The following is a 24,742-nucleotide window of genomic DNA, read 5'->3' on the forward strand; positions in this document are numbered from 1 at the left end:
AAAAAAACTCCATAGGTCTTGGCAGTGGTATAGGGAAAACTGTAAAAAGAAGAGATGTCTCAACAAAAGGGGAAAAAGCAGATAAAAGTGGTTTTGGAGGTTGCTAATGGCATAAGGAAAATGGAAGTCGGAGATTATGCTCCAGCAAAGAAAATATAAAATATTCTTTTGATGGTGACCTGGGGAAAATTGAAGGGAGTGAATGTGTCAAAATAAAGAAAAGTGAGAAGACAAGAACAGAGAAGTGGGACAAAAGACTTACTAGGAAAAAAAGATAACTAGAAACTATTATGTGGGAAAATATAAACTTAAGATAAGGGTTTTATTCCTAAATATGATAATAAAATAGAGTTGCTGACTGGTTGAATATGATAATGGAAAGATAGATAAATAAAGGTTAAAATATATGGAATATAGATAAATATGAAACTGATATGGGGAACTTGTAAAGCAGAGGTTTGTGATCCACCTTTTTAACATCATAATTAAATTGAGTTGCGAGTTGAGTGAATATGACAATAGAAGCATGGGTCAAAATATATGAAACACAGAGATATATAGAACTTTTAAGATGATAACAAAGTGAGATGTTTACCGCTTGTTATTTTATATAATACATTAAGGGAAGTGTAACAAACATTGAACAGCAAAGATTGTCATCTAGAGACAATTAAAGGTAATCTAATCCAAGGTATGGGAAAATGGAAAGGGAACATGAAATATACTTACAATGGGAAACTATTGTGATAAAAAGACAGAATCACAAATTGGGAGCATGTAAGAATGTATAATTATATAAAGATAATGATGAGAATAGTTGTGAATTGTAACCAGGTCAACCAATATTAGGTTGGGGGGAGGGCTAAAAGCACAATGACTATATATGTATACTTTTCTGTTATATCATTTGTTTTTTTCTAAAAAGGAGAAGAAAAATTAAATATGTACTGTATATTGAAAAGGAATTATAAATACCATCAACATAAAATGGAGCTCGATCAGAAGCTGAAATACACCAAGTAAATGAGATGAAGAGTGGGAAGTAGAGGAGAAATGTAAGGAAAGAAGAGAGGGATAGGAGAGAGAGAAAGGGGAAGAAGAGGAGGAGAGAAATGAGGAGTGGTAAGGGGACGGAGGAGAAGGAAAGAGGAAGGGGAAATTGAGAAGGGAAGGATGACAGAGGGAAGAAAGGGGGTAGGGAGGGGGAGGAGAGAGGGAGAAGAAAGTGATGATAAAGTACAAATATGGTGTATGGAGAGCAGAAGAGCCAATAATTGTTTTTTTGGGAATTGTTGGTAAGATGAATTAATGTAAACATTTAATAATACAATATGATGTTGGTTATGTAATAGTATACATGTGATTATATGTTATGAAAATGAGAAAATTAAAAAAAAGATTTAATTTTAAAAAAGATCTGATGGTCTGTAAGAAATGGGCCTTAGGGAAGCAAGTAAAACAGTAAGCAACAATATGGGAAAGACAGTAAGGTGTGATAGCCAAGTGGAAAAGAGTGTGTTTTTTTTTCCTTTTCTGAACTGAAGGAATTTTTAAAACAGCAGAGAAGATCTTCATAGGTAATGACAATAAATATAAAACAACCAAGTGCTAATTTAGAACCGAACAACATAACTCCAATTTCAGTTATGTATGATCCAATGCAGGCAATCATAAGTAAATATGGAATTTTATAATAAAACTGATGGATAATATCAAAGCAAAAAGGAATAATGAAATTTTCAACAGTGTTCATTAAAAAATTGAGAAAGAAATCCATGCACAATTAATCATGTTGGTGCAGGCTGTCCTGTTTATTATTATTTCATATTGTAAAGGATTACAACATACCAATCATAGGCTATGAAAATCAAGAGGGCCACATGATAGCCCATAAAGAAAACAATCAAGAAGACTTGAATAATACATTGTTAATAACAAATGTGTCTTGTATTTGTAAGGTAATTAAAAATGGATTTGGGAATAATGAGTGAAACTGAACCAATGTCTTGTATGGTTAAATTCATCAGAAAGAAGTACATAGGGATGTGAAAACTACTGCAATGATGATTAAAAGTTTCCCTGTTAATATCATTAAATATAGCATCAATAATGAAGCTATAGTACATATATAATCTATAGCCGCCAAAGCTTTGAGAATTCTATGGGGAAAAATTGTGTGATTATGCATTTTTAATCATGAGAATGTTATCCCTAGAAAAAAGAAAACAGCAATTAAATATTTTTTGTTCAATTCCTTTGAATACCTATGATTAGGATCTTTCAGTGTTCCATAATTGTTCATTAATAATTGTTCATTAGGGAAAGATAAGTGAAACAGACAGATTTTTATTAAGTCTCATAGCACTCAATTTTCTGCTTCCCAAAATATCTGTCAGCATTCTCTATCTCTGAATTATTTCTGTCAAACTTTCTCTTTCCATCATTTGAATTGCTTCTCTCAATAAATTTCAGTATAGTTTATAATACATTTTTGTTTTAAAAAAAGCAAAAAGCAAAAAGAACTTTGGAAGGTCAAAGATCAAAATGCAGAAAAAGGGAAATTGGGAAAATCATTCCTCTGTTTAAGGTTCCTATGGTTTGAACATTGTCGAATTCAGCCATATTGAAATACTTATACCCTCTTGTTTTCTATTATATTGTGATTATAAATTACTTTGTAAACCATTTTATTTTTGACATCTAGCTACATAAAATGTATATTTCAACTGCTGATGGAGCACATTTTTGCTTACTCTCCCAGGAAAAAATAACATCACTAAAATGTGTTCTTTAAAAATCTGTAGGTCTGGAAATAAACTCCATATGCTACTATATCTTAATCCTATCATATGAAAGGTAGAAAGGAAGTTCTCAAGATTTGCTTCAATCCAGAGCCTATGTAGGCTGCTTATAGATTTAACAATGAATCTTCAGATAAACATTTGGAGATCATTTACAATACATCTAAGGGTAATACGTAAACATCTTAGAACATATTTCATATTTTATTTTGTAGGTCAGTGATTAAATATCAATACAGTTATTGAAAAATTGAAAAGATGATTTCATGACCCATACTGTATCTTTATTTTACAAGATGCTTAGAGTATATTGCACAAATGCTCTTAGAGGGTGGAATGGGGCCCTATTCTGAGTCTATTATTAGGAGAAATCTTAATAGACCCTTTTCAGATACATTTGCTTGAAGATTCTTAAAAATGAGGTCCAAAATGCATATTTCATATTTTGGACAACTAGGAACTGAAAGTTTCTGCTGATTAAGCAAATTCATTATGCCATGCTGTTCAATGAAATTAAACAAAGACTTAAAATCCAAATTTCATGCTTCCTGTGTTAACAAATATACAAACAGTGCTTAGAATTTCTTGTGTTTTTCAGATCTCACACTCCTTTGAGTTCTACCCATTTTTCTCTTCAGACAATGTAGAACTGTGATGTCAATTTCCTTTGGCCATGTTGAAACACGCATTTAAAATTCACAATAATACAATGATATTTTCAAACATCTTATTGACACATGAGAGAGGCAAATGATGCCATATAGTTTATCATAAAATGCAACAAATCAGTAGAATAGTAAGAGAAAATGAAATATTACAAAGAATATTGGATGTAAAAAGATTAAAACAAGATGAAACCAGAACTACAACTAAGGAATTAACTATTTCTTTCCAAGTTTAAATGACAACAGAGCAGAAGTCGCAACTTGAATATTGACAAGTGAAAACTCATCTGTGAAAATATAGCCCAATTGTTCAAGATCAAAGCCATTCAGTTGATTACTACACAATTGTCAAACATACCTGCCTAGGTGGTAGCAGCATCTCTTCAGCCTTGGCTGATTTAATATAAGGAAGACAAGCTGGAAATAATGCACAGTTTATTTGATAGGCGTCCCAGAATTACTAGGGCTGCAGTATGCACTGTAAAATCAATTTTAGTTTCTAGAGGGGACGCAGCAAACTGGCTGTGGTTGATTCCTTTCTAATTTAAAGTAATGGAAATATTCAAATATGTCCTCTTAAGGATCTTAGCTGAGATGTTGTTCAGAACTCTGGACTTGGCAATTTGGCTGCAAACGTTTCATCACTATTAGAGGAGACATTGTCAGAGTGCTTTGAATTGTACTCATCTGTAAGAGCACTTTAAATATCTTTTTATGAGATGCAAATTAGTATGGATGCTGTTTATTTGGCTATTTCTGAGTCATAATCTGATTTCGGACTATTTGATTGGCTAGCTGTTGTTACTGAGGCATGGCGTTAAGTACCATCTGTGTGATGTAAATTAGTGTAGTTTGTTTGAATACTTCTGAGTCATGGTTTTGATCTGTTTGAATGGCTGGTGGTTGTTACTGATGTGTGACAATCACCAGCCAAGGAATATGGTCTGATTTCTTGTGAGCTTATGGATTGTGATGTTTGTTGTTGTGTAATGGGTGACTGTTTTTTCATTATAAATGCTATCTTCAAGGTCGTGGTTGATGCAGTTCTTTTATTTGTAGTGATTGGTGGGTTGGATCGATGTCAATATGTCTCTTTATTGACTGATTAGTGAAAAATCAGACTTGAGGAATTCTCTTTTTCTCCTTGATTTCAACCCGGGGTCCCGGTTAGATCAAATTTATTTCCTTGTAAATCTTAATGGACAGACATTAAGGGTCATGTCTTTTGATAGCCAGGAAGTGTTCATGTTGTCTGGTTGATCGTTTTCTTCCTGTTTGGCCAACATAGTTCTTTTAACAGTTGCTGCATTGCTTTTGATATATGATGCCTGATCTTTGGTTTGTTTATATTTGCCCTTTTGGTTTTGACAGGATCTGTCTGAAAGTTGAGGTTGCTTTTTGGGCTACCCCAAGATTATGTTGACATATTAATCTTGCTACCATTTCTGAATCATTATGTATCTAATCAAACAATAACTTAGAAGTAGCCTAACAAACAATATCCACACTAATTTTCATCACATAAAATGATATTTAAAGGCCAGAGATCTGACAGAAGAACACAGTTCAAAGCACACTGAAAATGTCTCCTTGAATGGTGATGAAAAGTTTGTAACCAAACTGCCAAACTCGGAACTCAGACCAACAACCCAACTACCAGCCTAAGCTAGTTATATTCAAATACATTTCAAAGGTCTTAGCTACATATATATTTTAATAAAGAAATCACCTTCTAAAAATGTTTTGACATATTTATAGATATCTATATGAAGGTGAAAATGCATTTTGAAACCATTCCTTAACAGTAATGTGTATTATCTAATTACCTATGAAAGCAAACTGCTTTAATACCATTCATGACTATTAAAGAAACATTTTCCCCATTATTCAAATTTAAGAATTATTTGTCCCTGTGAGAATCCTTAATCAGAAGTAACAAAAATGAGGATGAGTCAGTTATGAAGTTCAATTGGTTACAATTTTAGAAATTACATTAAAAGCATCTTGGTGATTATTATTAATTGCATATTGTTATTAATTCATAGTAGATTATTCACTTATCCTCAGCTTTATATATATCCTTATATAATATTACATTTTTAAAAAAAATATTTTATTCTATCTTTCTAACATGTTTTTCCTTATACATATTTTGCCAGAAAGTATACCAGAAAGAAATAAATAGAAGACCATACCATTTTCAAATATATTTCAGCTGTGTATAGTTTATATTGATGGAAATGAATAACATTTTACATCTGTGTCATCAAAATCTTTTTATAGTAAGTTAATATACTTCACTTAATCCTCCAGGGAAAGATTAAAGGAAAACAAGGTCCAGGCAAAAGAAGAACATCATGGCTTCGAAATCTAAGGGACTGATTTGGACAAAACTCAGTAGCAGTTGTCAGCCTCCACTTTGCTGCTGCTTTGGCTGCCATTGAAATGGGGAGGGTGGGCATGGTATTTGGGAGGCGACTGAATGTTGTGCTGGAGGAAGATTCTAGAGTTTGAACTGTCCACCTTACTGCGCATGTGGAGGAGGAGTGTTTCCCGCCAAGGATAACGGAACCAGCATTCCATCCTGGTGATGCCTTTTGAAGTTATCTCACACTTGACAATTGGGAGAATTATGATTGGGCTGAGCACGGGATGCCAAGGGGAGGGGAATGAATTATACAATATATTATTCACTTTTGCGCCTAAATAATCAGTCTTCGCTTCGCTTCGCTTCTATTCATTTATAATTAGTAAAAGTACACTTGAATTCTATCAATGGAGTCCTGTGGTTTTCTTTCCTGATTTTTGAATGAAGAAGTGCTGACAGCACTTTTTCATGTGACAGATAATAAAAACAGGACCGTCAACCTGATTTACTATGTCTGATGATGGATATAGTACAAGAAGAAGAAGAAGAAAGCTAATGTGTCTACAAGTGAGGAAATTAATGTTATTCTCTATATCTCGTTTTTCTCTCTCCATGACATACCAAAGGAGGGGAAGATTCACAATGCATTTTTTTTCTTTTTCAAAAATAAAGCCATGAAAGATTTGAAAGAGCAAGCTCAATGTTCTTATTTCTTATATATTTTAATTATGTAGTCAACATTAGATGGAGCATTAGAGGGAATTGTCATGTAAGGAAAACAAACATTAAACAAAAATATGACAAAATCAGTGAGAAGTCAGAACTCAAGGTAAGAATAAGTTGTTCAGAAACTATGTCATACATACATACATGCATACATAGATACGTACATACGTACGTACATATATGAACTGTATATTGTATGCACAATGTACTATATACATTTACACATTTCATTTTATTTCACTTTATACCTCTTCAAATTACTTCTGAAACTTAAAACATAACCTCCACCTGTTTAGTTGAAATCTCTTCAGGAAATGACTACCATTTAACATCATCATCTGCCTAATCATAAAACTTTACCTTAAGGAAGTATAAATATTGAGAATCATAGTCTTATTTCCTATGTCTCTATTTTCTCTTTCCTATTTATATAGATGATGAGATAGCTATGCAGTTCCAGGTCTTTTCAAAAACAAATGACCAGAAAATTTTTGAAAGAGCACCTTTGAGTTCTTTGTTTCTCATGCTATAGATCAATGGATTCATCAGGGGAGGAATAATGGAATATAATATTGTGATTATAAAATCAAAAACTGATGCTCTGTTAGAAATGGGCCTTACATAAGCAAATATAGAAGTAAATAAAAATATGGAAAAGATGGTGAGGTGTGGTACACAAGTAGAGAAGGCCTTTTTTCTTCCCTGAATGGAAGGAATTTTTAAAACAGCAGTGAAAATCTGCACATAGGTAATGACAATAAATACAAAACAACCAAATCCTAATGTTATACTGAAGAATACAACTCCAAGTTTAGTTATGTATGATCCAGAGCATGTAATCTTAAGTAAATGTGGGATTTCACAATAAAACTGATGGATAATATTGGAGCAAAAGGGAATAATAAAAGTTTCAACAGTGTTCATTACAGAATTGAGGAAGCTGGCGATCCACGCACAACTAATCATTTTGGTGCAGGCTGTCCTGTTAATTATTATTTCATAGTGCAAAGGTTTGCAGATGGCAACATATCGATCATAGGCCATGAGAGTCAGGACAGCAATGTCAGAACCGGCAAAAAAAACAAACATGAGGACTTGAGTAACACATCCTGAGTAACAAATGTGCCTTATATTTGTAAGTGAATTAAAAATGGCTTTGGGAATAATGACTGAAACTAAACCAATGTCTAGTATGGCTAAATTCATCAGGAAGAAGTACATGGGGACATGAAGGCGATGATCAAAAACAACTGCAATGATGATTAGAAGATTCCCTGTTAATGTCATCAAATAGAGGATCAGTAATAAACCTGCATATATAATCTGTAGCTCCCAAATCTTTGAGAATTCCAAAAGAAGAAACTCAGATGTGTGATTATGCATTTTTAATTGTGAGCATGTTCTTCCTAGAAAAAAGGGAAGAGCAATTACACATGCATTTGGAAAAAAATATAAATAAGAACTGTTCAATGTTCAATAAATGTCCATTACATTTCTGGGGAATGAGAAATGAAACAGACAAATCCTTTTTATTAAGCTTGTTTGCAATCCATATTCTGGTTTCCAAAATTGGGTTTTAAATCATTATTACTTGCATTGTATCAATATTATAATATAGATGTCAGCAGTTTCTATTCCTGAATCAATGCTGGGAAACTTTCTCTCTCCATAACTTGAATAGGTCTTTTCAATTTCTGTTACCAGAAATTCTGTTAATGTCAGTATGGTTTATAATAAAACTTTTAAAAAAAACAGGTTCAAAGAATGAAATGCATAAAAATGGAAATTGGAGAAATCATTCTTCTAGAGGATAATTAGGTTGGAATTTCCTAAGGTTTGAACTTTGTGGAATTCAGCCATATTGAGATAGTTGCACCCTTTTGTTCTGTGATATTGCGATTTAAAATGACTTTACCAACCATTTTGTTTTTAGTATTTAGCTATATAAAATCCATTTCTCATTGAAATGCTGATGAAAATATTTTCCCTCCCTCAGGAAAAAAAAGCAATATTTATTTTAATAAATATTGTACTTAATATTGTAACAGAATAGGCAAGAAAACCAAAGTTAATATTTCCAGAGTGGCAGAGAGGTAACTAAAGGTAACTTACCATCTTTATTCATGAAATCATTGCTAAGGGTGCATGCTATAGAACTATAAATGGCATATCATATAATATCTCTAGCTTTTCCTCCAAATATAATAAGAGTTAGACTTTATTGGAAATCTAATGGAGACTCAGTGGACCAGAGATTTCATAAGCTCTGTGGGATGTTTCCCAGGGGTCTGTATTATTTTAAGTGAAGAATTCTATACGGAAAAAATACTCATGTTCTGATCAAAGAAACCTCATAACAGAAGGGGATACATTAAAATAGCCCCGGAATACAACTTTCTCATAATGGAAATTTTAAAATGCTCAATTTGAAAGTCTTTTCTCTTTGTCCCCTCTCCTGCTGCTCCCTGCCAACCTGGTCACACAACCTGTTTTCCACCCCAAGAAGTCACAGGGCCATGCGACTGAAGTGCCCTTAGTGTTTTCTCTACACTGCCTTCAATTGGCTGATTTTTGCAATTTCAAGTTCTTTTGAATCTCAGAACCAGCCATGGCCCCCTTTCATGTGGTCTCAGGAAGGAGGGAATAGGAAGGAGCAGCCACTACCATCAGAGGCAGGAAAGGAAGAGCTCTGACTCTCCTGTGCAGTGCAGGCTCTCCTACACAGCACAATCTCCTACTCATTACACTGTGCAGTGGCAGCAGTGGGAGGAGGACTCGCTGTCCTTACCACCGCCATGATCCCAGCCCTGAAGTGTATGCCGCTTGTGTGTGAGAGAGATAGAGAGAGGGGAAGACGAAAGAGAGAAATAAATGAGAAAATGATGGAGGGATAGAGAGAGAGGAAAGAAAACAAATGAGAGAGATAAGGGGAGAGAGAGAAGGAGAAAGAGAGGGAAATGAGAGAGCTGGAGAGAGAGAATGAGAAAGAGGGAAAATAGAGAGAAACAAATGAGAGGAAGAAGGGGATAGAGAAAGAAAGAGACGGGGAAAGGAAAAAGAGAGAAAAACAAATGAGAGAGAGAGAAAGAGATAAATGAGAGGGAGAAAAGGAAAGAGAGAAATGAAAAAAATGATGGAGGGAGAGAATGAGAGAGGAAAAAGAAAAAAACTGTTGGAGGGAGAAAATGACAGAGAAGGAGGAGATAGGGAAACAACTGAGAGAGAGAGGGAGAATGAGAGAGATGAGAGAGGGAGTGGGAGAGAGGGGATAGGGAGACAGAAAGAGATGAGAGAGAGACAGAGAGGGAGAAAAAGAGAGAGAAAGAGAGATGAGAGGGAATGAGGGAGAGATGAGAGAGAGAAAGAGATGAGAGAAAGAGAGAAATGAGAGAGGGTGGGAGAGGGAAAGAGGGAGGGAGAGAGGGAGGAAGAAAGAAATGAGAGAGGGAGGAAAGGCAAAGGGGAAGAGGAAGAGAGAGAGGTTAGAGGGAGAAATATGTGTGTGTGTGTGTGTGTGTGTGTGTGTGTGTGAGAGAGAGAGAGAGAGAGAGAGAGAGAGAGAGAGAGAGAGAGAGAGAGAGAGAGAGAGAGAGAGAGAGAGAGAGAGAGAGAGAGGTGTTTCCCATAGAAAGGAAAACACCAGAAGCCACAAAACCTGGGTAGGCATGGCTGGGGTGGTCATGTGACAGGGTGGGAGTGAATGACATTGAGATGACCATGCCCACCCTGGGTTTGAAGTTCCAGGTGTTATGTTTTCTGTGGGAAGTGGGTCCAAATGGCTCTTTGAGTGCTTAAGGTTGCAGACTAATGGTGGGTTCCTACTGGTTTGGACCGGTTTGACCAAACTGGTAGTGGCATGTCAGCCTAGGTTGCAGAACTGGCAGTGACCCAGGCTGGCCACACCTCCTAACTGGTTTTCTAGTTGCTGCAGTTGCCACCGCCATTTGTTTCTGAGTTCTGTGGATGCGCAGAACAATTTCTATTGAATTATACATGCTTGTGCAGCACACATCCAGCATGCACATGCTGTGAACCAGCAGTAACACTGGCTGGAACCTATCCCTGTTGCAGACCCTTGGTCTAGGGCTAATGTGGAAGCCCCCAAGAAAACAGTTTTTATTTTCTTTTATAGGTGGGTGATTAAATATCATTATAGTTGTTCAAAAATTGAAGTGTGATTTCATGACTCACACTGTATCTTCACTAGATGCTTATAGAGTTATGACACAAATACTCTTAGGTGGTATTCATTCACCGCTTTGGTCGCACTGATCGATGATCTCTGGAGGGTCAGGGATAGAGGGCATTCCTCTATCCTGGTGCTTCTTGACCTCTCAGCGACTTTCGATACCATCAACCATGGAATCCTTCTGCGACGTCTGGAGGAGGTGGGAGTTGGAGGCATCGTTTTACAGTGGTTCTCCTCTTACCTCTCTGGTAGGTCACAGTCGGTGTTGGTTGGGGAACAGAGGTCGACATCTAGGCCCCTCAAGGGTGGGGTGCCGCAGGGTTCAGTCCTTTCCCCCTTCCTATTTAACATCTACATGAAACCGCTGGGTGAGATCATACGACGGCATGGGATAAAGTACCATCAATATGCAGATGATATGCAATTGTATCTATCTGCCCCGTGCCAGCTCAGTGTAGCGGCGGACGTGATGTGCCGATGCCTGGAAGCAGGATCTGGATGGGGATGAACAAATTGGTGCTCAATCCCAATAAGACCGAGTGGCTTTGGATGTTACCCCTGAAGGACAGTTCTGACAGTGCGTCCTTGATCCTGAGGGGTGAAGACTTACACCCCTCAGAGAGGGCTCACAATTTGGGGGTCCTTCTGGATTCACAGCTGACACTGGAACACCATCCGTCGGCTGTGACCAGGGGGGCCTTTGCCCAGGTTTGCCTGGTACACCAATTGCGGCCCTACTTGGACCGTGGGGCACTTCAAAGAGTCACTCACACCCTTGTCAGCTCAAGGCTGGATTATTGCAATGCGCTCTACATGGGGCTAACATTGAAAAGCGTTCAGAGACTACAGCTAGTCCAGAATGCACTGCACGAGCAATTTGGGATATACCGAGATACACCCATAGTACACCTGTCCTCGGCGAGCTGCACTGGCTACCAATTGGTCTCCGGATGCAATTCAAGGTGTTGGTTATCACCTTTGAAGCCCTACATGGCTCAGGACCAGCGTATCTGCGAGACCGCCTACTGCCACATACCTCCCAATGACCGATAAGATCCCACAGGGTGGGCCTCTTTCGGATGCCGTCAGCCAGACAATGTCGGGTGGCAGGCCCCGGAGGAGAGCCTTCTCTGTGGCTGCTCCGACCCTGTGGAACCAGCTACCCCCAGAGGTCCGGACCTTACCCACTCTCATGGCCTTCAGAAAAACTGCTAAAACCTGGCTGTTCTGGCAGGCCTGGGGCTGTTGACCTTATTGTTAAGGTCCAGCTCCGATTAGAAATGTATGTGTGTTGGGAATTTTAAAATTATTCTTTTATTCTGCTTTTCTTTTTTTCTTTCTTTGTAAGCCGCCTGGAATCCTCCGGGATTGGGCGGCCTAGAAATTTAACAAACAAATAAATAATAAATAAATAATTATGATATAAAAAAATCCTTTGACACTTACATTTTACCTATGGAAAAATGTTTCTACATATCTATTACTGTTTATATGAAGTTGGAAACATATTTTAAAACTATTGATTAACAGTGATATGTGCATATCTATCATATATGATTTAATTAGGGAAATGTTTTCTTTTGACTCAGATATATAACATACACCTACCACATACACATAGGAAATAACTTTTCAGAAGAGTTCTGATCCTTTTCTAAACCTTTGTTTCATTATGTTCTGCAGATGAAATATTATGTATCTGAATAATTCAACCAACCAACTTTTTGGATGTCCAGGATTCTTGTGCATATATATGGTTAAAAATAACTTAATTAAGATAATATTTTATTTTGACCCAGGTATATTACATAATGTACCACATGCACATATGAAATAAGCTCTTCAAAGGCATTCTGAAATGAAAACATTTTTTTCATTACCTTCTGTTGATGGAGTGGTATGTATCTGAAGGCATCAAAGATTTTAGTCCTTGGGTGACCAGCATTGTTGAAAAGGAATCAGTTCAAATCTACTTCTTTGGTTCAACAACCCCACAAAATAGAGATGAATTAATACTAATCATATTAAGCAAGAAATGAAGGCAGATTATAGATCAATTATTGGCTGGATGTGGTTTCAAATTCTTTAAACTGAAGAATTATTTTTTCCTATAAGCATTCTGAATTAGAAGTAGGAAAAAATGAGGGCACAGCAACCTTAGCTATAAAATTTGCCTATATTTTTTCTAAAACAATTGGTTAGAGTTTAGAAATTAAAATAATCCTGGTGATTATTATTAATTGTAGGTTTTTATTAAATCATAATAGAATATTCAGTTACCTGAAATTTTATATCTTTCTTTCCATAATGTTACATACCCTTTCAAAAAACACATAAATGAAAATATATACTTTCTTCTATCTTTCTTTCACAACTGTTTCTCCTTACATATATATTGTCAGAAATCTACCATAAAGAAACAAGTACTAAATCATTTTATTTTCATATATACTTCATCTATGCAAAGTCTAGCTTGATGATACCATAAAGTATTTAATATCTGCATCTTCATAATCTTTTTATAGTAAGTTAAGTTGGGAAAAATCAGAGTTATTCCCTATATTCTCTTTTCCCTCTTTCTCCTTGACATACATAATGTAGAGATTCAGTTTAGTTATTTTTCATGCATAATTTTGAAAGAACAACCTCAGTGTCCATATTTTTGTATCATAGATTGCCATTATGAAGTCAATGTTTGATAGAATAGTAAAAGGAATCATCAGGAAAACAAATATTAAGCTTAAGCAAAAGTCAGAAAAAGCCACCACTGAAGAAGTTTCTTGGGTGAAAAGGGATTGCCCTTTGAAAAGAACCTTTGAAAAGCACCTTTGGAATAGCCCTGGATGACTGAGAATTTCCATAGGCAAGAAATTTTAGACAAGCAGAGAAAATCTTCTTTCTTTCTTAAATGGAAGAAATTCTCAGAACAGAGACAGTCTCCACTAAAGCTAAACTAGGATGCAACAAAACTCACCTTCAGAAAGTGAAGATGGACAGGAGAAATGTATAGAAAAGACTAGGATCATTATATTTAATCTCATAAAAATTGAACTGAAATCAAATGCAACACTGTGTTCTAGCATATCTAGATCAATAAGGACAAGTGCTTGAGAAATTATATCATTAGAAACATACAATTATACAAAATGTAATTAATATATCGTAACTTTCTTGCAAAAATGTCTTTTGAATGAAACATTTTTCCAGTATGCAAAAATGACTTTTCTTTTAATTACTTTTTGAATTCCAATTCGCTTTCTCAAAGGAATGTATTTTCTAACATTCCACTTATCATCAATGAAGCATTTCACAAAGGCATCCCCATTACATACATCTCTCAAGCAATCTTGGCATCTACTAAAAATCAAATGTAGATATATTATTAAATATTTTTATTTGAATTTTCTCTAAACATGTCTGCCTTTCAGATATTTCCTTTAAAGCAGATGTCAAAAAGCTTGCGGTATAATTCAGTTACATTTTATCATCTTTTTCGTAATTTGTATTTGGTCTTAAGAATTACATCTAAAGCTGAAATAGACAAAAAATTTCAATTCATTGTTCTTTAAAAAGAAATGATCTCAGGCTAAGAAATCTTGAAAGAGCAACTTTAATGTCCTTGTTTCTCATACTATAGATTAATGGACTTAGCATGGAAGGGCAACAAAATACATTACTGTAATTACAAAATCAAGATATGAAGGATTGTCAGATATGGGCCCTAGATAAGCAAAGTAGCCAGTAAAGAAAAATATGGAAAAGACAGTGAGGTGTGGTAGGCAAGCGGGTAAGCCTTCTTTCCATCCTTGAACTGAAGGAATTTTCAGAACAGGAGAGATTATCTTCATATAGGTAACAATAATGAAGATGAAACATCCAAAACCTAAGGTAGCACTAAACATTACAACTCCAATTTAATTTATATATGAATCAGAGCAGGCAATCTTAAGTAAATGTGGGATTTTACAATAGAACTGATTGATACTATTAGAGCAGAAAGGAGTAGTGAATGTTTCAGAAGTTTTTAATAAAGCATTGAGAAAACTGGCAATCCACACACTGCCAATCATTTTGATGCAGGTGTTCCTGTTCATTATCATTTCATATTGTAAAGGGTTGCAAATAGCAACACACCTATCATATGCCATGACAGTTAGTAAGGCTGTATCAGAACCCAGGAAGAAAATAATCAAGAAGACTTGATTAATACCACCAGAATAAGAAATATACCTTATATTCATAGCAAGATTAAAACAGCTTTGGGAATTATGATTGAAACAGAACCAATATCTTGAATAGCTAAATTCATCACAAAGAAATACATCAGAATGTGAAGATGGTAGTTAGCAACAATTGCACTGATAACAAGAACATTCCCTATCACTGCCATTGCATAAAGTATCAGCAATAAAGCCAGATAGGTAAATTGTTGCTCCCGAAAGCTTGAGAATTCCAAGAGAAGAAATACTGATGTGTGATTTCCCATTTTTAAAATAATGAGCCTTCATATGCCTTGGAAAACAAGTAAACAAATTAGAGCTGTTTTTCATTCAGTTCGCCTTAGAAAAGTTTGAAGAGCACCTTAAATCTTTCACTGAAGATGACATCATATCTTCAATTTCTAAATTGATATAAAAATAATGTTAGTTGATTTGACTACTCCATAAAATGTCCCTGCTGTTTCTTTCACATTCACTCTTTTTAAATGTAATTTCAATCTTGGGTAGCAGTTTGCTTTTTTATTCTGATTTTATTGGAAGTACAATTGAAAGGCAAAGGAAGTATGTAATAAGTATTGAATACAAAAAGAAAAAAAGAACAGATTGCTTGATAGAAAACAAGTAACTCACTATTTTTATTCATGTGTATTTTTCCCATTTTTTCTTTATGTATCCATCAGTGAGATTTTCTTCTGTGGAGACATTAAATATTTTTATCCAAATAGCTCTTACCTTTCTCCCCAAAGATTTTCTTTCAAAACAGTTTCCATTGGCAGTCTCAGAAGATTGCCATGGATTGAACTATTTTAATACTCTTCAATCCATTCTCCAGTTTGGAGAAATTTTAAAATTTTATTAAAAACTGAAGTTTTTCATGTGATTTTGAACTTTAGTCTCTGTATATTATCTCTCTCCATTCTCATCCCCTTAACTAATCAATTTTGTTCTTGTGATTAATTGTTAATTCAATTTATAAGTCTATCCCTCTTTTTGTAGTGACTTTAGTGATTAATCAAAAAGAAGAAGAAAACAATAAGCATGAAAATACTTTAATAAAACCTATAATCATAGTTGAGAACAATTCCTATCAATAATTCATCAAACATGGATAGATTTTAAAAAAAGCCTTGTGATATGACAAGAAAGCCAGGGGTGGAGGCAAGCAGAGGGTATCCCTACCTTGGATTGAGGAATCTGGTGGGCAAATGGGTGGGGTGGGGGCTAGCTGGAGCCTCAACAATCAGCTTCTCTCTCATATCCACATGATTGGAACCGTAGCTTGCCACAGCTGAAGAATTTAGCTGAGCTGCAAAGTTGAAATCACCCATAAAGCAGTGGTGCACCTCAAATGAGGAAGTGTTGTGAGATTTGAGAGTGTGAGTATCTGTATTTTCATGGCTCATGTGCAGAATTCATACGATGCCTTCCCATTGGCATTCAAGGAGGCTTATCATGGTAAATACAAATATATATTTTTTGAAAAATAAAGGGAAAATTACAATATTGATGATGAATGTAAATGAAAAGGCAGTTTCCAAACTGCCTTCCACTACCAAGTTAAACCTGAGTCACCTCACTGAGGGGGACATCTCAGGATACCTAGCTTCCCCCCCCCCGCACTCTTTCACAGAGGAAGAGAAAGCTGGCAAAGCCCTCAGGGTAGTGCAGGCTACTTCCAGAGGTTGTTTCAAAGTGACTGTATGAGAGAGAAGCTGATTGTTGACCAGCCCCTATCTCCACCTGCCCACCAGCTGCATTCCCTGATCCAGGGCAGGGATAGAAAAGAAGAAGCCTCTTCTTGCTCTGCTCCTGGCTCTCTTGACATTTAGCCACCTCATGGCAGGTGCACCAGCAGCAGTAGAGGCAGAGACATGGGGGGCAGGCACATGATCTGGCCTGCTGGACATGCAGCACAGCTCTTAACTATGTTGTTATTTATAAAGCCCTACATGGCATTGGACCTGGGTACCTGAGAGACCGCCTCCTGCCAATTACCTCCCAAAGACCTATCAGATCGCACAGACTAGGCTTCTCTGGATCCCATCTGCCAGCCAATGTCAACTGCCAACCCTCCGGGGGAGAGCCTTCTCTGTTGCAGCTCCAGCCCTCTGGAACGAGCTCCCCATGGAGATCCAGACCCTCACTACTCTCCTGGCCTTCCGCAAAGCCACTAAGTCTTGGCTACTCTGGCAGGCCGGGGGGCTGTTGAAGTATCCAGCCCCACGGTAACTATGAATGTTGTGTATTTTAAATTGTTCTTTTGTCTATTTATCCCCTTCCCCTTTTTATTGTAAGCCACCCAGAGTCCTTCGGGAGTGGGTGGCATACAAGACCAATAAACTATATAACTTTATTTGGGAGGTCTGATTTTTGCACACTAAAAGCATGCTAGGGTTTATTTTCTCAGTGGGTCTTATTTTTGGGAAAACATGGTAGGTAGGTTGGTAGGGAGGGAGAGAGAGAGGAAGGGAAGGAGAAAGATGTAATATGATTATACTCTAAAGGCTAAATGATTTGTTCTATAATGTTTTTGTTTTCTTGCTTTTCCATAATATTTTCCAAGTATTTTCAACACCAAATTTAAGAAGCAAAAGTACTACTTCTATTCTGTTTCTTCAAAGTCAATATTTCATTTCCATATAACATCACAAAGAAAACCATTCCCTGCACAGTATATATGCTTTTGCTTAGGTACTTAATTGTTACATTTTTGTACATACAAAGACACACACTGCTGAGTATGGTCTTTTAAAATGCTAACTGGTCACTTTCCCAAATTAGAATATATGATACATATATTGATGTATTATTGTGGTTTTCTTGCATATAATCTGCTCTTTTACAATGACAGAGAACATCTTTATTGTCCTTGCATGTACTACTATGAACATCATACAAACAATCTAAAAAGTAAAACCTTTAAGACTTACAGCTTTTCAGCTGCATTAAGGAAACACGTTCCAAAAATTGCATATGGCCAGAAGAAATATAGGATAGAACCATGTTGTTAATTAAATCTGGACTCAATTAAATTATTTTATTAATTCTCTATATGGTCCTTAATAACTGATACTGGTAAAATAGTTTGAAGGTAAATTAATTTTTTTTTAAATTAAATTATTAACATTTATAGGCCGCCCTTTTCCCTGAGGGGACTCAGGGAGGCTCACATAAAATCAGGAAAGGGGAATACAAACAATGACGTAGACACACATAAAGTAAAAATAATGAGCAACATTCATTCATCATTCGGGAGGGGCGGCTATCTTTGTCCCCAGGCCTGATGGGCTAGCCAGGTCTTAAGGGCTATGCGGAAGGCCTGGACGGTAGTGAGAGTACGAATCTCCACGGGGAGCTCGTTCCAAAGGGTCGGAGCTACTACTGAAAAGGCCCTCCTCCTTGTAGTTGCCAGCCGGCACTGGCTGGCAGATGGAATTCGGAGGAGGCCCAATCTATGAGATCTAATTGGTCGCAGGGAGGTAATTGGCAGAAGGCAGTCTCTCAAGTACGCAGATCCACTACCATGAAGGGCTTTATGGGTGACTAGTAGCACCTTGAAGCGCACCCGGAGATCGACAGGTAGCCAGCGCAGCTCGCGGAGGATAGGTGTTATGTGGGTGAACCGAGGTGCACCCACGATCACTCGCGCGGCCGCGTTCTGGACTAGCTGAAGTCGCCGGATGCTCTTCAAGGGCAGCCCCATGTAGAGCACATTGCAGTATTCCAGCCTAGAGGTCACAAGGGCCCGAGTGACTGTTGTGAGAGCCTCCCGATTCAGGTAGGGTCGCAACTGGCGCACCAGGTGAACCTGGGCAAATGCCCCCCTGGTCACAGCCGTCAGGTGGTGGTCAAAGGATAGCTGTGGATCCAGGAGGACTCCCAAGTTGCGAACCCTCTCTGAGGGGTGTAAAATTTGACCCCCCAGCCTGAGTGATGGAATATTGGTCGAATCTTTGGGAGGGAAGCACAACAGCCACTCAGTCTTTTCTGGGTTGAGTACAAGCTTGTTAGCCCTCATCCAGTCCATAATGGCCTCAAGGCCTCAGTTCATCACGTCTGCCACTTCATTGAGTTGGCACGGGGCAGACAGATACAACTGGGTATCGTCCGCATATTGATGGTATCTTATCCCGTGCCTGCGGATGATCTCTCCCAGCGGTTTCATGTAGATGTTGAATAGTAGGGGGGGTAAGACAGAACCCTGAGGCACCCCATATGTTAGGGGCCTAGGGGTCGATCTCTGCCCCCCCACTAACACCGACTGCGACCTGTCCGAGAGGTAGGAGGAGAACCACCGCAACACGGTGCCTCCCACTCCCACCTCCCGCAGTCGTTGCAGAAGGATACCATGGTCGATGGTATCGAAAGCCACTGAGAGGTCAAGGAGAACCAGGATGGAGGGATGTCCTCCATCTCTGGCTCTCCAAAGATCATCGGTGAATGCGACCAAAGCGGTTTCTGTGCTGTAACTGGGTCTGAAGCCTGACTGGAAGGGGTCAAGATAGCTTGCTTCCTCCAAGGACCACTGGAGCTGGAAGGCCACCACCTTCTCAACAACCTTCCCAAGAAAGGGAAGGTTGGAGACTGGGCGATAGTTATTAAGAACAGCTGGATCCAGAGATGGCTTCTTCAGGAGGGGTCTCACCACCGCCGCTTTTAGCGTGGCGGGGAAGTTCCCCTCCCGAAGAGAGGCGGTAACAACCACCTGGATCCAGCCTCGTGTCACCTCACTGCTGTTAGTAACCAGCCATGGGGGACACGGGTCCAGTACACAGGTGGAGGCACTTACAGCCCTCATGGCCTTGTCCACATCCCCGGGGGCAACATCCTGAAACTCAACCCAGAGATGGTCTACTTCATCCTCTTGTGCCTCGGCTGGAACTGCAGAGATGGAGTCCAAGTCCGACCGAAACCGAGCAATTTTGTCCGCTAAGAATTGGGCATAATCCTCAGCTCTGCCCTGCAAGGGTTCCCCCGCTTCCTTCTTATTTAGTAGGGAGCGGGTTATCCTAAACAGGGCGGCTGGGCGGGACTCAGCGGACGCAACCAAGGTGGCTATATAAGATCTTTTCGCTGCCCTAAGAGCCCTGGTGTATTCCTTGGTGCTGGTGGTTACCATTGCTCGGTTCGATTCGGACTTATCGGACCTCCATCGGTGCTCTAGGCATCTCCTCCGGTGCTTCATCTCCCGGAGTTCCTCGGTGAACCAAGGAGGTCTCCGGGATCCGCCGCCTCGGAGGGGCCGTAGTGGCGCAATCCGGTCGAGGGCCTCCGATGCTGCCGAGTGCCAAGCAGCGACCAGAGTCTCTACCGGACTGTGGGCGAAAGTATCAGGAATGACCCCAAGCTTGGTCTGGAACCTTAACGGCTCCATAAGTCGCCTGGGGCGGAACCACCTGGTTGGTTCCTCCTCCCTACAGTGGGGGTTTGGTCTCTGGAAGTCAAGCCTCAGTAGGCAGTGGTCTGACCACGACAGGGGTATGATGTCGTTACCCCTCAGACCAAGATCACAAATCCACTGCTCCGAGAGGAATACGAGGTTGAGCATGTGACCCGCTGAATGGGTTGGGCCCCGGATTACTTGGGTCAAGCCCATGGCTGTCATGGAAGCCATGAACTCCTGCGCCCCATCAGAGTTTTCACCGAGCAACGGCAAATTAAAGTCCCCCAGGACCATCAGCCTAGGGAACTCAATTGCCAGCTCGGCTACCGACTCGAGGAGCGAGGGGAGGGCTGCTGCAACACTGTTGGGAGGCAGGTACGTTAACAGCAGACCCACTTGACCCTTGAGGTCCAACTTTATCAGCAGAGACTCACACCCGACAAGCTCCGGAGCAGGGACCCTACGAGGAACTAACGACTCCCGGATAACAATGGCCACACCCCCACCCCTTCTCTGGGCTCTCGGCTGGTGCAGCACCTGAAATCCTTCTGGGCACAGCTCTACAAGGGGGACTCCTCCCTCTGGGCCCAGCCAGGTTTCAGTAATACATGCCAGGTCTGCCCTCTTGTCTAAAATTAAGTCCCGGACGAGAGGAGCTTTATGTACCACAGACCTGGCATTTAGCGTCAGCAGCCTGAGTCCAGGGTCCTGACTACTTGCGCCATCTGGTCTCGGAGTGGGACTCATAGGGCCGGAAGGAGGGATCTCTGTAATGTAGCGAACCCTCCTTCCCCGGTAATGGCCTGCCCTAAAGTCCCCGCCATATCTGCCCCTCCCTGTTACGACCGTAATACTCCAACCCTCTCCCATGTCTCTGGTCCCCTCAACCACCTCCATGGCCCCCGCATCTCCCGGCAGGTCCTCCGAATCATACATACCCATGCACTCCCCCAAGCAGTCCCCACGTAAGAGTTAAAACACAGAAAATTACAACAATATAATAATAAAAAGTGGGACATTCATTCATCTCATACGTATCCCATGCATATCCCATACAAAGAGAGAAGAAAAAGGTGAAAGAAAAGAAAGAAACTAAAATAAGTTGCGCAGTTGATTAAAATTTAAGATGCGAGCTCAGATAACAGAACTGGCTCTTAGTACTCCTCAACAACTACACACAAACAAACATAGCTAATTTAAATTTCTTTATTGTTATTTTTCATATTCCAAAAGATAATTTACATTTCTTTATTCTTATTTTCCATACGCCAAAATATTTTCCTTTAGATATACAGACCATAATTTAAAAGTATTTTGTCTAAACTAGTTTTGGATTTCCAATTAACCTTAGAAATGTATATTAAAAATGAATATTAAAAAAATGAAGAGATCAGATTACATTATTTTAAATACATATTATTTCTGCATTAGAATATTATTTCTAATATTTACATAGTTTCTTTTCTAATGTCCTTTATTCTAGTTTCATTTTAAAATTGGTGTTTTTTTAAAATTATCTCTGACATCGACGTGTCAGTCAAAGAACAACTAATTAATTATCTTCATGGAAAGAAGTCATAAGCTACATCATTATTCTTGTTATCATCACCTTTTTAATTTAAAATTATTGTTTTATTATAGAGAATAAAAAAAACAACTGTAAAACAAACAAACAAAATGAAGCAAGGAAAAACATACATTCAACCCTAACAATAAAAAGAAAAAAAAATAGTGTACAATAAAGGAGGAAAAAAGTAGTCAATTAAATTTAACATTTAACATATGTGATCCACCATGGCTGAATGCTAAAAGAAAAAAAAATCTCCTATTTTACACACACAATATATATATCTCTAATCAAAGCAGTTACTTTTGCCATCTCTACTAATTCAGTCAATTTCAAAATCCATTCTTCAATAGCTAGCATCTCCTTTTCTTTCCAGTGTTTGGTAAATACAATCCTCACAGCCATTATCATGTGAAGAAATAGCACCCCAAATTGTTTTTCAATTGACTTGTCCATCATACTTAAAAGAAAATCTTCAGGTTTCATTAATGTTTGTTTCTTAATTATTATTATTTTTGCATTATCATTGTTATGTTTATCCAGTATGTTTTTATTTATTTACAGGACCACCACATATGATAAAATGAACCTAGATTGTGATTACATTTTCAGCACTAAATAGAAAGATATTTATTTGGCATAATTAAAAACCAAGAATTAAATATAAGCTGTTATTAGATTATAAAGATAAAGGAAGGCTGGGTTTGCCAGATTTTAGATTATATTATGATGTTTGTTGCCTGGTATGGTTAAAAGATTGGAGAACTTTAAAAAAAATCAAGGTTGTTAGATCCTGAAGTTTTGATTTGGGATTTGGGTGGCATGCCTACCTGTGGTATGATAAAGTAAAAGTTAATCCTGGCTTTAAAATCCATGATATTAGGCAATAGATTTCACATGTATGGTTGAAGTAAAAAAAAGATTTGTTGATAAAGTGTCACTTTGGCTATCACCTCATGAAATACTACAAAGAACAGAGATGATTACAGAATGTGCAGTAAATGAATGACATTTTGAGACTTATTGAAATTTGAGGATTTAAGATAAAGACAAGAGAACAACTAGTAAATGAAGGATTTGCTTGTGATTGGTTTTATTATTGTAGAATTTTTGAAAGGTTTAAACTTGCTAAGAAAAGTTCTGTTTTCACAGGAACTAAATCTGAATTGAACATTAATTTATGTTCTGGAGATGACTATTTGATTTCTAACATATATAAAATGCTACTCAAGATGAATCTGGAAAATGAATATGTTAAACATTGTATGGTAAAATGGGCAAACAAATTTGTGTATAATATAATGCTAGATAAAAGGGAGAATGTATCGACAAAAGGACTACAATTTACATTAAATTATTGTTGGAAAGAAAACTTTTATAAACTGATGTATTAGTACTTAGTACTTAACTTCAGGTAGCCTACTGAAAATGTATAAAGGGATGTCATCATCACCTTTTCAAGGTAAGGTAAGCTATTTAAGGGATGTAAGGGATGTAAAGCTTACTTTTGTCCCTCTGTCTCTTTTTTCCAATTAACACAGATAAAGAAGTACATCCAAGTTCACAAATGACCAAATGACCACAGCCTAAGAAGTTTTGAAAGAGTAGCTTTGATGTCCTTGTTTCTCATGCTATAAATTAATGGATTCAATATGGGGGGAAGTATGGAATAAATTAATGTAATTATGAAATCAAGGTTTGATGGTCTGTTAGAAATTGGTCTTAGATAAGCAAAGGAAACAGTAAACAAAAAAAGAGAGAAAACACTAAGATGTGGTACACAAGTGGAGAAGGCCTTTTTCCTTCCTTGAACAGAAGGAATTCTCAGAACAGCAGAAAATATTTCTACATAACTAACTACTACAAAAGCAAAACAACCAGCTGATAAAACAGCACTAAATACTACAACTCCAATTTCAGTTACATATAAATCAGAGCAGGCAATCTTAAGTAAATGAGGAATTTCACAATAAAATTGATTGACAATATTAGAGCAGAAAGGAATAGTAAACGTTTCAATAGTGTGCAACATAGCATTGAGGAAAGTGGAAATCCACACACTGCCAATCATTTTGAAGCAGGCCTTTCTATTCATTATCATTTCATATTGTAAAGGATTGCAAATGGCAACATACCTATCATATGCCATAACAGTGAGCAAGGCAATATCAGAGCCCAGGAAGAAGACAAACATGAGGACTTGAGCCACACACCCTGAGTAAGAAATATGCCTTGTGTTTGTAACAGAATTAAAAACAGCTTTGGGAATGATGACTGAAACAGAACCAATGTCTTGCATGGCTAAATTCATTAGAAAAAAGTACATAGGAGTATGAAGATGGTGATCAAAAGCAACAGCAGAAATGATGACAAGGTTCCCCATTACTGTCATGAAATATAATATGAGTAATACAGTTATGAATATAATCTGTAGCTCCCAAATATTTGAAAATTGCAAAAGAAAAAAGACAGCTGTGTTGTTTTCCATTCTTGTTCATTAATCATGATATCTCTAGGGAAAAATAAAGTAGTGAAGTTAAATATTTTCTATTCAATTCGCTTTCAATGGATTACCTCTATTCTTTTGTCAGGTTACTGTCTTTGGTAGTTATGGTACCCCTCCCCCTCTCCCCCTCTCTCACTCGCTCCCTCCCTCCCTCCCTCTCTCTCTCTCTCTCTCTCTCTCTCTCACACACACACACACACACACACACACATACACACATACACAATCTTTTGTCCATGTTGAATATAGACATATCAGATACATTTGGCAAATGCAGACAAAGTGACTATTTTTATATCATTAACACAAAAACCTAG

The 24,742-nt window shown here is 37.9% G+C and overlaps 2 protein-coding genes and 1 pseudogene across 2 annotated transcripts; all 3 read right to left on the reverse strand.

The window, feature by feature from the left end:
- Nucleotides 1-6,986: 6,986 nt before the first annotated feature.
- Nucleotides 6,987-7,943, reverse strand: LOC116521464 (olfactory receptor 14I1-like). Its single transcript, XM_032236134.1, has one exon. The coding sequence runs from the start codon at nucleotides 7,941-7,943 to the stop codon at nucleotides 6,987-6,989; it is 957 nt and encodes a 318-aa protein (XP_032092025.1).
- Nucleotides 7,944-14,304: 6,361 nt separating this feature from the next.
- On the reverse strand, nucleotides 14,305-15,235 carry LOC116521465 (annotated as a pseudogene).
- Nucleotides 15,236-23,480: 8,245 nt separating this feature from the next.
- Nucleotides 23,481-24,407, reverse strand: LOC116521466 (olfactory receptor 14I1-like). The gene has a single exon (XM_032236136.1). The coding sequence runs from the start codon at nucleotides 24,405-24,407 to the stop codon at nucleotides 23,481-23,483; it is 927 nt and encodes a 308-aa protein (XP_032092027.1).
- Nucleotides 24,408-24,742: the final 335 nt, after the last annotated feature.

This window comes from Thamnophis elegans, chromosome Z, assembly GCF_009769535.1.
Source record: "Thamnophis elegans isolate rThaEle1 chromosome Z, rThaEle1.pri, whole genome shotgun sequence".
Taxonomy (NCBI): domain Eukaryota; kingdom Metazoa; phylum Chordata; class Lepidosauria; order Squamata; family Colubridae; genus Thamnophis; species Thamnophis elegans.

Excerpts from the sequence above, each read along its gene's own strand:
- LOC116521464 (XM_032236134.1), bottom strand. The coding sequence starts at position 7,943 with ATGCATAATCACACATCTGAGTTTCTTCTTTTGGAATTCTCAAAGATT.
- LOC116521466 (XM_032236136.1), bottom strand. The coding sequence starts at position 24,407 with ATGGAAAACAACACAGCTGTCTTTTTTCTTTTGCAATTTTCAAATATT.